At 46.0% G+C, this 14,877-nt stretch overlaps 3 protein-coding genes across 3 annotated transcripts in view; 2 read left to right on the forward strand and 1 right to left on the reverse strand.

Moving 5' to 3' along the window:
- Window positions 1–2,046: 2,046 nt before the first annotated feature.
- On the forward strand, window positions 2,047–11,374 carry cblc (Cbl proto-oncogene C). Its single transcript, XM_084670894.1, has 13 exons — window positions 2,047–2,224; window positions 2,517–3,131; window positions 5,695–5,841; window positions 6,508–6,664; window positions 7,263–7,384; window positions 7,553–7,690; window positions 7,859–7,946; window positions 8,331–8,462; window positions 9,286–9,462; window positions 9,605–9,757; window positions 9,862–9,920; window positions 10,283–10,449; window positions 10,764–11,374. Exons 2-13 carry the CDS (start codon window positions 2,764–2,766, stop codon window positions 10,895–10,897), a joined length of 1,842 nt encoding a protein of 613 aa, XP_084527020.1. The 5' UTR covers window positions 2,047–2,224; window positions 2,517–2,763; the 3' UTR covers window positions 10,898–11,374.
- A 347-nt stretch (window positions 11,375–11,721) lies between these two features.
- LOC146301400 (trypsin-like) lies at window positions 11,722–13,752 on the reverse strand. Its single transcript, XM_084667451.1, has 6 exons — window positions 13,620–13,752; window positions 13,362–13,518; window positions 12,916–13,014; window positions 12,607–12,770; window positions 12,180–12,316; window positions 11,722–11,951 (listed from the first exon to the last, which is right to left on the reverse strand). Exons 1-6 carry the CDS (start codon window positions 13,747–13,749, stop codon window positions 11,799–11,801), a joined length of 840 nt encoding a protein of 279 aa, XP_084523577.1. The 5' UTR covers window positions 13,750–13,752; the 3' UTR covers window positions 11,722–11,798.
- A 1,003-nt stretch (window positions 13,753–14,755) lies between these two features.
- LOC146301401 (serine protease 1-like) overlaps window positions 14,756–14,877 on the forward strand; it is a 2,543-nt gene continuing 2,421 nt past the window's right edge. Inside the window, exon 1 of the mRNA XM_084667479.1 lies at window positions 14,756–14,874. Coding sequence (XP_084523605.1) covers window positions 14,835–14,874 — 40 coding nt within the window. The 5' untranslated portion in view covers window positions 14,756–14,834. The remainder of the gene's footprint in view (window positions 14,875–14,877) is intronic.

The following is a 14,877-nucleotide window of genomic DNA, read 5'->3' on the forward strand; positions in this document are numbered from 1 at the left end:
ATGCTCCTGTTTTATTGTAGCCTTGCCTATCAAGCAGTCCTTTTAATCTCACCCCCCCCCCCCCCTCCTCTATCTCGCTCTCGCTCTCTCATTCATACAAATTAGGAAGTGAAGTAGGGCTTTCCCCAAATTAACTCTTTAGGTTCTTACGATCACTCAAACTGCTTTCTATATAAAAGTAACCGACACACACTGCAGGCGTCAATTAATATAGCAGTATGAAGTATTTTGAACACACGTTCACTTTTACATCATGCAGCTTCCAACATTATAGGATAGGCCTGTGTTAGCCTACGATATATATATATATATATACAATATATATGTATATATATATATATATATATATATATATATACATACAGTATATGCTCTGAACTGCACTGAACACAATTATCAGACTTTCCATGTGATTTCTACAAATTACTTGGTCATTTTATCCATTTATTTTTTTGGGAACGCAGGTTTTCAGTGTCCATGTCACTCAGCACGCTCTCTTGTGTAACCTTATAACAGACTTGCCCCACCTGCTCCTAACTAAACATGGGAAAGACCCCCAACCCCCCCCCCCCCCGCCACGCCCCCCCCAGTTTCCATCTCCTTCTCCTCCACCCCTAGACCAGCCCCTGTGTTTAGTTACTTGGGTCAATTTGGGACTTTCCTCTAAACAGTGGTAGTGCAGTAGCCAACGAAAAAACAAGCTTGGGTTTAAAGTCCCTAAAACACCCTACAGGTTTGACCTGACACCTTGTGCAACTGCTGTAGGCTGGAGTGGGATGGCTGTAACATGCCTGAGTGCTGGCGGAACATCTCCAGCAATTATAGCCAACACACGTTGTTTCATTCGTTGCTTTTCTTTTTGGCCATAATCAAACCTTTCTAAATGTCTGAAATGCATGTCTGAAATGCTTCCTAAGGCTTTTCTGAAGTCGTCATTTGCATGGACAATCCACACATACTCAGGAAAAAAAACACACGCGCACACACACGCAAATACAGTCCAGTAAGTATGTTATGATGTTGCAGGCCTTTCACATGGCCAATGATATGTTGTCATAGATAACTGAATGGTAAACTCTTAGTTTGTCACAATGGGCTAGAAATGTGAGTTATGATGAACGCTGGTCTTATTGCCAGGAAGGAGATGGTGTGACAGGTGTCTTGGAAAGTGGTAGGGGGGCGGAGTTCCTTGCGACCATGCAGTGGTATCATTAGAAACATGCAGCTAAATGAAAAGTCACTTCCAGAGCAGTGGGAGAAAAGCAAATGTGTGTTAGAGTCTCCATCCGGTGGCTGAGCAGTTGTATTACAAGGAACAAAACAAATACAACTGTTTAATTTGTATTCCACTGGTGGGCAGTCAAGACCACACAAACCAAAGCATGACTTTACAAAAGACTCTTTCGGTGGAAGCATATGAAGAGTAACTGTTCAGATCTCACTCTAAAGTGCAGCGTTATCCTGTGTTGATAAACACTGAATAATAAATTACGTAAGGTGGGAATGGGAGTTAATTGATTTAGTATATACATTTTGGCTGCTGTTGAAGACCATGAACACACATGGAAACAACAAGGTTTGAAAAAAAGAGTTTGTCTTAGAAGAGAGGATAGAGGAGAGGAAAAGACAAAGGGCTAAAGAAGACGAGAGATAAAGAGGAATGAGGAGGAGAAGGGAAAAATATGAATGGGAGGAGAATAGAAGCATTGAAAGGAAAGGAGAGAGAGAGGAGTGAAGAAGATGGCCCTTTTGTCCACAGTGCAATGACTCTAAATGTGTTCTGTCACTCAGTGGTCTAAATGTGTCTGCACTATATATCCTTCCTCCTCCCTTTTCATTCACTCTCTGCCCATAATCTCTCTCTGCTCTTAAACCTACATCAGGCCCTCTGTCTCTCTTTCCCTGCCTTGACAGCACAAAGAAAACAAACCTGTTTGTCTGGCTACAACCCCGGAAACTCATAAAAGAGAGAGAGAGAGAGAGAGAGAGAGAGCAAGAGAGAGCGAGGAAGACAAAATGTAAGAGAGAGGGGGGGGCTTTCAGGATTGACAAGAATAGAGGACGGCTGTGTTTCTGCTGTGTTACAACTCTGAGCAGAGCTGACTGGAGCAGCCCACGCCTCAGTGACTTTTCTGAGGTATATTTGAATGTTACAGATGCGAGGCAGAGTGTTACACCATACGCAAGCTGCGCAACAGTGGCCTGGGCATGCAGGCATAAAGCGGTGAGTAGGAGAGAGTGGACAGAATGGAGAGGGGAATCAAGATTGTTCAGTGACAGTGAGTGGTTTGTTTTCTCTCCTTCTCTTGCCTCCCTCACTCTGTCTCTCTTCTTTCCTCTTGATTCTTTGAAAATAGAGAGAGGGGAGGCTGTTTTGTTGAAAACATGTTGACACCTTCCCTGTAAATGTTTTGCAAATCTATTTGAATGACATGGTGGATTTGCGTGGTGTGACTGGTCCGAGGCGGATTGAGGGTCTGAGGCCTTGCTGATGCATGACTTTCTCTGTTCCTTAGGTTTAGCCTTGCGCTTTGTCTTCTACACTTTGAAATGTTATGGGATTACTCTCTGGATTAAGGCTCTCTGGGGACACATTTCTCCGACACGTTCCTCCGACAGACAGAGACTCTCCCTTGACCCCTCCCTCATACAACTGTCACAGGAAGACAGCAGACAGACACAAAAAGATCGGCAGAGAGGCGGACTGACACCTCTCAACTTGTCTTCGGGACTGCCACCAGGCCGCACAGCTTCGCGTAGCCGATGGCGACAGTGGAGAGCGAGTCGGGGTCTTCGCAGCCTTCCTCCAGCAGCGATCGCCGGCTTGTAAACAAGGCCCTGAAGAGGCTTGATAAACTAAGCGGGCTGTGCACCAACCCCAGGCTAGCCTTGAGGAACAGCCCGCCGTATCTTCCTGAGCTGGTCTCCGAGACTTCCACGCTGCTCTCCCAGATTTGGGAGCCCTACCAGGGGACGGCAGGGGCTGGGGCCACAGGGGGGCAAGAGTCACGGGGGGATGAGACAGACTACCTCCGGGTCCACGTCAGACAACTGCTGGATAAGACAGACCGAGCCATCCTGCTCTTTAAAGAAGGACGGGATAAGATGTTTGTGGAGTCTTCCAACTACAGGTGAGGAGTTTTAACGCTAATTGTTAGAATGAAGTTGTTGAAGCCGAATTGGTGTCGTGGATCGTATCAGATGAAACCTGAGGGGAACATTTTGATTTCTCCCAAAGCACAACGGTGTACTTGTTTGCTAAACTGCAACAACAAAAAAGGGTTTTGGAAAAAGTTTGTGTTTGTTGGAAAATGCTTGACTTTTTTGAGGGGGGGCTTCTGAAGAATTTCTATGTGGAGGGCAGATTTCTTTGGATAAATGAACCATCTGTAGGGTAGCACAAAGAGGTGACATATCCCAGGTGTCTGCATGCAGCCCAGTTACAACGACACCGACAGGGGTTGTGTCCCAACACACTCTCTGACCTCCTTGTTTTTAGCTTTGCTGAATAAACAAAACTTTTATAGTTTTATGTTAAATGTATATAAAAAAGAGAGTTTTATGAGGTATGCATTGGATCATTATTCTAGCCTGCTGAATTGTATGTTCACTGTGCACATCCATAAAAAGACATGTAAGAAACCAAGTAAGGTAAGTCTACAATTTCACCAGCTAGCAACCATCGCAGTTCATCTTCAGTATACCTCAAAAGAAGGTATGTTGACAGCCCCTAGTTTCCATAATCTTTGTTAATTTGGCGTTTGCTGAGTCATTTTGTTTTGTCAAAGACGTGAGGTTATCTGTGTGTAGTTGTTCTTTAGGTGGGTGTTTTAGAAAGAGTAAAGAAGTCTTTCTGTTTAGAGCTAGAGGCCTATCTTGTAAAGACTACTAATGTGCAAAACAGAAAATGGGCCAAACCTGAGGCTTTCTGATGCTAAATCAGGCAACGGCAGCCAGCTTGCGAAACACAAAAGAGGGTATCCAGAGGAGGATAGGTGTTCGATATAGCAAACAGACGCTACATTTTCTCAACATATTAACAACAACAAAAAAAGAAACTGGTGATTTTTTATAGCCCATCATCAAATTTCAAAGGTTTAATTAAAATATATACAAAAGTAAGAAAAATGACCACAGTTAACCACCAGCATTGTCTCAACCAAAAATAACCAGCAACAATTCTAACACAGGAATGTTTTTAGAGTAATGCAGTACAGCAGGACTAGCAAGCACAAAGAAAATCTTAGGTTGTCCTTTTCTCCATCCATCAGATCACTGTCTATCATGATAGTAACGAAAGGCACGTTCATACCAGTGACTGATGACTTTGGCCTTAGAGTTTTGCCTTTTTTCACTCCGGCAGGGGAACTGCCCATGTAAACTAGCCTTTTGGCTATAATTGGGAGCATTGACATTTTAATGTTCATAAATGTACACTGTCCCTCTTGATCAAATCAATTGAATTGAATTGAACATTCATTCTAACAACGACTGAAACTGTTGTTTCAAGACACCACATTGTTTTAACGTTTAAACAAAAGTAATATTCTCTCAATCCAACGAATCTTCCAATGAATGGTCACATGGGCATGATTGAAGATTTTTACATAAATAAGATTTATTTAGAAACCAGAGAAATCCCTGTTAACTCAAACTGTATAAAAGCAAAAAAACAATTTATAGGAGAGGGTATAGGGTGCCCTGGTGGCTAACAGGTAAAGAGTGTGTACCACAAGGCTAATGGGGTCAGGTGGCTTAGCGGTAAGGGAGTCGGGCTAGTAATCAGAAGGTTGCTGGTTCAATTGCCCGGCTGTGCCAAATGATGTTGTGACCTTGGGCAAGCCACTTGCCTCGGGGGAATGTCCCTGTACTTGCTGTTAGTCGCTCTGGATAACAGCGTCGCCTAAATGTAAATGCATTTTTGTTTGTGATTTGTGGTGATTTTTCTTGTTTGCCTGTACAAATAAGATACGTGTAGATACATTAAAGCTGTTTCACGTCACCTGTTTGGGAGAACAGGAAGCTGGAAGACTGCAGTATGTTTGTGCTGACAATAATGATCATGATAGCTTCACCCCAGTTCTCAGTAATGTTGCTGAAAGCTGGTGGCACAACATGGTATCTTAACTGTGGACAACATAGGGCAGATGGTCACCTGTAGAAATGTGTTTTTGGACTTTGCACCCAAGTGACACGGTAAAGAGTGGGAGATAAAATAGGCAGAGTAGAGGAAAGGTTTTTCGTTCAGAGTACAAATAGTTCTAATCTTCTGACACTGCCCACACAATAACACACTTATACAGACAGAACAAAACGTGCACACACAGGAACACCTTTAACCATTGTTGCTTCAATTGGTCAAAAGCTCGTGGAACATTCTACCACACCAATCATCAAGGCAGGAAGCACAAGAATTTAGAGCATCTTGACTTCCTGTTCGTAGAAGAATATGTGTAGGCGTCAGTGTATAGGTGAAAGCAAAAGAAAGTGTAAAAAAGGTGCATTATGCCTCTCTATTCCATTCCTGGAAAAGGCCTTTTTGGCCAAACAGTGTTTTTTCCTAAACCGCAAACTAGAAGACACATACTTTTAGGTTAATACTTTTTGAAGATCTTACAATAAATTCCTGTGGATCACTTGACTTGATCACTTGTGTGACGTGTCACTTCCTGTGTCCTGTGTCCACATCTCCAGGAGGAACTTGACCAAGCTGTCCCTCCTCTTCAGTCACATGCTCTGGGAACTCCGAGCCCTGTTTCCCGGGGGTCGTTTTCAAGGCAACACCTACAGGCTGACTAAGACAGAGGCTGGAGAATTCTGGAGGCGAGCGTTTGGAAACAAGTACGTAAGAGGGGGTGGTGTAAGTGGGGTAGGGGGTCGACTGAGGGTGGACTAAGGTGGTCTTGATCCGCAGGCCTGGAACAAGACGTCAAAACAGCATGCCCTGTGTCATCGTGGTTTCAGCTGGTTTTTTCCTCATCTGACCCGAGTCCCAAACTTTCTTGCTTCTCTGTCTCCCTCTCTCTCTCTCTTTCTCTCTCTCTCTCTCTCTCTCTCTCTCTCTCTCTCTCTCTCTCTCTCTCTCTCTCTCTCTCTCTCTCTCTCTCTCTCTCTCTCTCTCTCTCTCTCTCTCTCTCTCTCTCTCTCTCTCTCTCTCTCTCTCTCTCTCTCTCTCTCTCTCTCTCTCTCTCTCTCTCTCTCTCTCTCTCTCTCTCTCTCTCTCTCTCTCTCTCTCTCTCTCTCTCTCTCTCTCTCTCTCTCTCTCTCTCTCTCTCTCTCTCTCTCTCTCTCTCTCTCTCTCTCTCTCTCTCTCTCTCTCTCTCTCTCTCTCTCTCTCTCTCTCTCTCTCTCTCTCTCTCTCTCTCTCTCTCTCTCTCTCTCTCTCTCTCTCTCTCTCTCTCTCTCTCTCTCTCTCTCTCTCTCTCTCTCTCTCTCTCTCTCTCTCTCTCTCTCTCTCTCTCTCTCTCTCTCTCTCTCTGTCTCTCTCTCTCTCTCTCTCTCCCTCAGGTGTATAGTGCAGTGGAGCAGCTTCAAACAGCAGCTGCGTGGTGTCCACCCATTTGAGGAGGGTATGGAGGCCATGGCTCTGAAGTCCACCGTGGACCTCACCTGCAACGACCACGTCTCTGTGTTCGAGTTTGACATCTTCACGCGACTGTTCCAGGTGTGTTTGTGTCAAACACTATGATAATATATATATATAATGCCCTGGACTGCATTTTTACAATTTTAGCTTGTCTTTCTCTCACATCTATATTTTGTGCTTTGTATTTTTGTGTAACTATATGTTGTCTTGCACATTTGCACTTTGTCTTGGCCAGGTCGCCATTGCAAATGAGAATATGTTCTTAATCGGCTTACCTGGTTAAATACGCTTTTATTATTATTGTTATTACTATTACTGACCCACGAACAACAGGTCATCAGTCACAAGATAAGATCTAAGATGGGTTGATGATGTCCCACAGTGAATCCCAATGGTATTTCAATAAAAATGTCCTTTTACCTTTAGAATCTATTGGGACAACTCAGTTTTTAGGGTGGCTTAGTGTTCAGTCCGTGGTTAATAAGGTGTAAAGTATAACTGTTTCCTTCACATGGTGCTGTAATTGTGCTGCAATCAGCTCTGAACCCTTTCTGAAATTCATGTACATTTCTCCTTATTCAAATCAAGACATACTGTATCTGGACATTCATAAAGGAACCTAAGCTGTAGACTATTTAGTAAAAAACGATCTTCCATGAACATCTCTTTCTCCAAGCCTTGGCGGTCTCTGCTGAGAAACTGGACCCAGCTGGCCGTGACCCACCCAGGCTACATGGCCTTCCTCACCTACGACCAGGTCAAAGCCAGACTGGGCCACTACCTGCATCGTCCAGGAAGGTGAGCAGGCCACAGAACACTGGACCACAGCCCCAAAGAGGTGCACTGTATTTCTGATACACAGTGGAACATTACCACAACATCGGTGTGTGGGCGAACCAGAGGGTTCCTTATTGAGATCATGTGTGATCATTCCCAAGGAGAGCAGCTGTGTGTGTTTTTCTCCAGCTACATCTACCGTCTAAGCTGCACACGCATGGGACAGTGGGCTATCGGTCACGTGACCAACAACAGAGGCATCATACAGACCATACCAGAGAATACCCCTCTCTACCAGGCTCTCCTCCAGGGCTTCAGAGAGGGCTGGTGAGACAGCACAAACACACACACACACACGCACACACACAGCCTAACACTCTCACACACACAGCCTAACACGCACACACACAGCCTAACACGCACACACACAGCCTAACACGCACACACACATCTCCACTCCTGTTCTGACGGCAGAATGTGTGTTTTTTTACGCAGCTACCTCTACCCAGATGGGAGGGAATTGAACCCAGACCTCACCAGCCTGTGTGAACCTTCCCTGAGAAGCAGGGTCAAAGTTACAGAGGTGAAAACAAGTGGTTGCCCACACTTTCATCATATCAACCATCAATGTTGTTGTATCATTTAAAATCCTCTAGGGACTTACAACCTGCATGCGTTATGCAATTAGTATCCTGCGTGTCTGTGTGTCTGTGTGTCTGTCTAGACTGTCTGTCTGTCTGTCTGTCTGTAAGTCAGATGGCTGAGAGGTTAGAGAATCGAGCTATTAGTCAGAAGGTTGCCGGTTCGATTCCCGGCCATGCATAATGACGTGTCATTGGGAAAGACACTTCACCCTGCTTGTCTTGGGGGGAATGTTCCTGTACTTCCTGTAAGTCACTCTGGATAAGAGTGTCTACTAAATGTAATTGTCTGTCTCTTTCTCCCATCATCATTCTCTCCTCTTCAGGAACAATATGAGATCTACTGTGACATGAGGAGCACGTTCCAGCTGTGTAAGATCTGCACAGAGAGAGACAAGGACACTCGCATTCAACCCTGTGGGCACCTCCTCTGCCAAATCTGCCTCAGAGGCTGGCAGGTACGCCAACCGGATAAGTCACAACAACAAACGTGTATCAACTTTTTTGAAGATTCACCCACCTATTGAGCCCTGTGATGCACACTGCCATCAAACTCAAACTGTGCCACACCCAAACTCACCCAACTGTGAGTCACTGTAATGGTACTCTCGTTTGTAACACCCAAAGCGCTTATGATTTACAAGTGCTGCGGCTTTGGAAGTTCAATTACTGTATTAGGTCTGCAGTAGAACTTGAGTTGTTGCTGCTGAGATATGAAGATCTTTTCACTGCGCAGTGAAAGAATTGTTGCCAGGCAGCATTGTAGTGTTCCTGAGCTTAAAGACAGATCTGGGCACCATCTCTAATATGTGGCTTGAGACTTCCTGTGTGTGCTGAGCCACATATCCTTCTCACACAAAGTTGTCACAGTTCACCGTTGTGACACTCACCGCTATAGTTTCCACCGGGTAGCCAGGTCACACACACACATCAAGACACACTTTAGTACAAACTCTCTATGATCAAGGGACACAGCAAGAGAGAGAGAGAGAGAGAGAGAGAGAGAGAGAGAGAGAGAAAGAGAGAGGGAGACAGAGAGACAGAGAGAGAGAGAGAGAGAGACAAACAATGTGAGAGGGTGCAGATACACAATTGTATATGCTTCACTATGTCTGAACCACAAATAAATCAGTCGACTTACTGTAAATGATCTTATTATGCAAATTGCTCACATACAGCACGCACACGCAAATCCACGCGCATTTCTTGTACTAAGCAGGTGTGGACGTGTGTGTTTGCTCATGCGCTTGAGTGCGTGCGTAATAGCTCTTCCTGTTGCAGAAGTCCGATGGCCACACCTGTCCGTACTGCCGCTGTGACATCAGAGGAATGGAATCCATATTGGTCGAGCCCTACCTGCCCAGTGGAGGGGTCGAGGAAGAGGAGGAGGAGGAGGAGGAGGAAGATGACCTCGAGGATGTGGAGCTGGTGATGAGACAGCTAGCCGCGATGAAAAGGGTAAGAGTCCCACGTGAGAGTGTGTGCTTCTCTGACCCCCTCGTTTGCAGTCGCGGCCTCGGCCGTTTCAGCCTGGGCTGACACCCTCTCTCGTCAGAACTGTGCTTCCCCCCAGACAACCTGATCTCACCTGTTCTTCCAGATGTCAAGTGAAGGCTACCAGGTCCCCGTCTCTCACCTCTCTCCGCCTCCCCTGCCCCCCAAACTGATCGTGTCCTCACCCGGGCCCTCATCACGCTCTGCGTCACGCCATCATGTGGCGGACACGCCTCAGAAACATGCACACTCATGCTTCGTGAGTCTACATGCATGCTCGACCAATTTTTTTTACGTTTTACATTCCATCACATGATGTGTAAGTGGTTCTGGTTTCCTCAAAGATGTCTGTGTCTCTTGCAGTCCCACAGTCATGGCTTCACAGGCAGAGAACTGACACATCCCAACAGTGCCACCGTCAGGTAAGAGAGGGTATGAGGGTCAACAAAGTTCATACAGAAAGCAAAGCACTTGAATTAAGTCCTTGGTGATGAGTTGTGTAAAGATAGACTCAGGGAGACCTGCTGCTTGCATGTCGGCAGTGGCATAAAGGTGTTTAATAATTTTTAATTAAATCAAATTATTGAAAGATTTTTTTAAAGGTTTGTTCTCAACATTGTTTGATTATTTATTAATTTATTATTATTATTATTATTGTTATTTGTCCTGGTAAATTGAGTAAAAACATGTTCTCAAGCACAAACACATCTGAAGGGAAAACTTTAGACACTTCCTGGTTGAACTTGATTGACAGCTCATCCACATCCTGTCTCCTCCCCTTCAGATGCCAGGGGGAGGAGCTCACTAACAGCATGGAGGAAAATTCCTGGGGGGTTCAACAGCCTCGGTCACACACCTCATCGAACAGGTCAGCATTGCCTGTCTCCAGTGTGGAGGAGTCCATCTCACTGCCAGCCCAGCTGCCCTCCTCGTTAACGACCTGTGGAGAGGGTGAGTAGGAGAAGCCAGACAAGAGCAAGTGGCTACATTCAATCTTTTCTCTATTTTGTTCAATAAAAAGTCAGAAATGAGCTGGCTTGCATAGCAGCTTTGGAGAGCTAGATGGATGGAAGGTTGCGTTACTGTCGCCTTTGTAGACCTTTCATCTCTTCACGTCTTTCCATGACACCTTGTGTTTCCATGACACCTGTGTTTCCATGACACCTTGTGTTAACCATGACACCTTGTGTTAACCATAAAGGGGACCCCAAAACTCCCTTAAATCTTTTTCTCCCCCCATCCGTCGCCTCCCTCCCTCCCTCCAGGCGGAGCAGTCTGGAAAGGGCCTTCTAACCCAGAGAAGAAGAAAGGGAGGCTAAAGGAGAGGGGTGCGAGGACAGCCGAGCACAGGATGAAAGGCCACGAGCAGAGAGAGACGGAGAGAACCGTGTCGTCCTGATGGAGATTGGGAATACCAACATCAGCTGAGCCTGGGGAAGAACTCAAACAGACCTCGGTGGGAATCAGTGATAGAAGTGGAAAGAGGATGCCAGCCCATTGGAGCAGTTAATCATAACGCATCTTAATCACTGTTGTTGCTCATTAACTGGCCGTACTGCACAGTAACTGCATTGCTGATATATCCCTCCAGTTAAAACACACACTGTACTTTACATTGTTGAATCAGCGTATTTGCAAAGCAAAATATGATTTGTTTTTCAAGTGTAGAATTATGTAAATGTGGATATTTTAATAGGAATTGTAAGCTGCCTTTTTATGAATACTGATGACTTTGGAAACATACTACCTCATTGTTGTCCCATACTTAAACCAACTGACATAATTGACTTTTCATGACCGACTACAATGTAGGGGCCGGGTCCTTCATAAAGAATATTATGTTTGTCCAAGAGGAATAAAATCTGTCTAACTCAAACCTTTTGGGTCCTCTGACCATGTACAGTATGTGGAATATCTATTTAAGGGTATGAATCTTTAAAATTATTTTGAAACAGCTCTGTAATTAAGTCAACACACAGATGCATTGTGGGGACAGGTGAGGTTTTTATCCAGTGTTTTACAAAAGGAGAGAAGAATGAGATGACAGACGATGGTTTAGAAAGACTGAAAGAGTGGGGGTTGGGATGGAGGGGAGAGGAAGGAAGGGAGGGGAGGGAGGGAGGGAGGGAGGGAGGGAGGGAGGGAGGGAGGGAGGGAGGGAGGGAGGGAGGGAGGGAGGGAGGGAGGGAGGGAGGGAGGGAGGGAGGGAGGGAGGGAGGGAGGGAGGGAGGGAGGGAGGGAAGTAGGGAAGGAAGAACGGAGGCAGGGAGGACACCCCAAAAGAAGGCCATCTATCTGCATCATGGGTTGGCCTCCATGTTGTCTTTGATCCAGGTGAGGAACTCGCACACCTTGACGTAGACTCCAGGGGACCCGGCCTCCGCACAGCCCCGGCCCCAGGACACCAGACCATGAAGCTCCCCTCGACACACCAGAGGACTGCCTGAATCCCCCTGGGTGTGGGAGAGAGGAACACCAGCGGGTCAGCCAGGGTGAGGCGACAGAAGGAGGTGCATGTGTGTTGGGGGGGGGGGATGGGTGAGGATATGGGACGGAGTTTGAAGGAGAGGAACAGTTCACAACAGCGTTGGGGGAGACACAACACAGGAAATGAATTTTCAAATGATTGCCACGTCCGAGAGTTGAATGTGAAGTGTGTGTGTCCGTGGCAGGGGACCTACGTTGCACACATCCCTGCCTCCGTCCATGTATCCTACACACACCATCCTCTGTGTGATCATGCCGGGGTACGACTCATCACACAACTTCCCATCCACTATGGGCACGTCCAAACACTGCAGGCGTGTGGGAAGGTTTACTGGACACAGACAAGGAAAATGGCTCTTAAAAACAGATTCACCTCTGGAAATTGTAACCCGAACAAATCCTTGTCTTGAAATAACTCGTCTTTGTTTGCACACATCCCTGTCAGACTTCACCTCGACATTTGTAAGTGTTTGGATCCAAACGGGAGTAAAATGCTATTGATTCCTATGCTATGGACTGCAATGCAGTCTGAATGCTACAATGCTTCATAATTCCAAAGTTTGTTCAAGTGTGTATCAGTGAAGACTACGTAGGGTCTGGCTTGACCTCTACTCCTCTCACCCTCGCCGCCCATGGCGGTGTTGCCCCAGCCAGACACAGAACAGCGGAGACCCCCGAATGGGCATCCGCTGGGCAGGGGAATAGGCTTCACTGCCTCAGTAATCTGCACCGGGTGGAACAGCTTAATCAGCATGATGTCATAGTCCAGAGTCTGGTAGTCGTAGCTACACAGGAACAGGAGAGAGGTGACATGGATGCAGGGATTCATTCAAACGCTTTTGTCAATGTTAAAAAGGGGAGTGGCATGTAGTTTTGTCTACCTCTGTGCACACTCGCCACCTTGTAACCACGGTAACGGGTGAAGCTCACCTTTGGTGCCAGATGATGTTTTCGGTCTTCATGAGCTGCTCGGTGCCCTCAAACACTCGTAGGTCGTGTTCACCAAGAATGATCTGCATGGCATAGGGGCTGAGGAGAGGGGAGAGGGGGAGGTGGAGGGAGAGGGAGGAAGAGAGAGTTTTAGAAAGAAAGTGAGAGAGCGAGAGCGAGAGCGAGAGAGAGAGAGAGAGAGACAGAGAGAGAGAGAGAGAGAGAGAGAGAGAGAGAGAGAGAGAGAAAGAAAGAAAGAAAGAAAGAAAGAAAGAAAGAAAGAAAGAAAGAAAGAAAGAAAGAAAGAAAGAAAGAAAGAAAGAAAGAAAGAAAGAAAGAGAAAGGGGGGAACGGGAGGGAAATATCAGGGCACGTTTTGAAGCAAGTTGAAATCCCTCTCATCCTCAAAGGCAAGTGTCCAACGGTGTGACACTGCTCGTACTCACTTGTACCAGCAGTGGGCGACAGAGAGCACCCACTGCTCGCTGATGAGTACCGCTCCACAGAAGTGGTAACCGTAGTTCAGGGAGGCCATATATGGCCTGGAGTTAGGTTCACATTCCTGCCCACCAATGATCCTGCCATCTTCACGGGGCACTGCCACTGAGAGACATAGAGAATGTAAGACAGACACAATAGAAAAATGATGACGTCATAAATATGGCTGATGAAGTCTGCATGTAGATATGTGTGTGTCTATTTACCAGCAGATCCTACCAGCACTATCAGAGCTAACAGTTTCATGGTGTCCAGAGAGCGTCCGGATATCAGTGATATCCCAAAACAGTCCGGTTGGTATTTATACCCAGCGCCCTGATCTTCAGCCCCCAACATGCCCTTCAGCCTTTCCTCCCTCCACCTTTCCCTGCGCCCTCTGCTAGGACAAACACCTGTGTCACACACACACAGACCTGGTCAAGGACGATACACTGTACACAACTCACACTCTGACACATCAGTGGTTATGAAGTTGGATCTGATGAAGTTTCTAAGCAGCCGTCTAGCAGCAATCCAGATTTGAAAGCAACTCTGATATATTTCATTGGTATTTCTTAACATTTAGTTTGTATGTAGGTATTTTGGGGTGGCGACGGGGGATGGGGATGTGGGGTCAAGCAATTCAGAGGGGGGGGGGGGGTAAATTATGCTTTGTGCCACCAAAGATTTGGGCATGAAACCACCCTCCAATGTCTACAAAGTGTGAGAAAAAGAACACCTGGACTCGAGACAAGAATTGCTGCAAAACATGTTTGTTTTGTCCTCTTCAAGAGGTCATTGGAAACCTCACATATTACTTAGGTATAATAAATTATGCTGAAAAGTACAAAAACCAACAATACTAACCTCAAAATGGATATTACCAATAAACCTGAGGGTTCATGCAGGTTCATTGATAATAGTAAGTTAAGTTTCAGTGACTAACAGTTAAAATCTCTTTGTGGTAGCACTACAAAAAAAGTATTAAGCTATGAGACAGCAAACAAACCTCAAATTCAAAAGGTTGGCTGCTCACTGACGGTTGATAATAGGCAGTTACAAACTGTCAATGTGGAGTCTCCTTGTAAACGTTTCAAAGTTGCACATAAGGATTCCTCCATGTTTCAGACACAAGCACCAACTGCCCTCCTCAACCCAACAAAATTACACTTAACCAAAATAGACCTTTTATCTTGGTATCCATTTACCAAGGTCAATTTGAGACTTGGCACTGGGAGAGGGGAGAGGGAGGGAGGGAGGCAGGTGGGAGGGGGTAGGGGCTTTGTGGGCATGGAGCAAGGGGATGGAGAGGAGGGGTGAGGGAGAAGGGACGGGAGGGGCATGCAGTTATACTGATAAAGGACGGATGTATAAAGGTGTAGCAGAAAAGAGTGCCCAGGTCCACTTTGGGTGAAAATAATACTCGACGTGTCAACGGCAGCATGATTGGCTTGATTGTACTTGCACTTTTGGGTGCTGCAGGTA

The sequence above is a fragment of the Hypomesus nipponensis genome, chromosome 2 (assembly GCF_054491055.1).
Source record: "Hypomesus nipponensis isolate SF chromosome 2, ASM5449105v1, whole genome shotgun sequence".
Lineage (NCBI taxonomy): Eukaryota > Metazoa > Chordata > Actinopteri > Osmeriformes > Osmeridae > Hypomesus > Hypomesus nipponensis.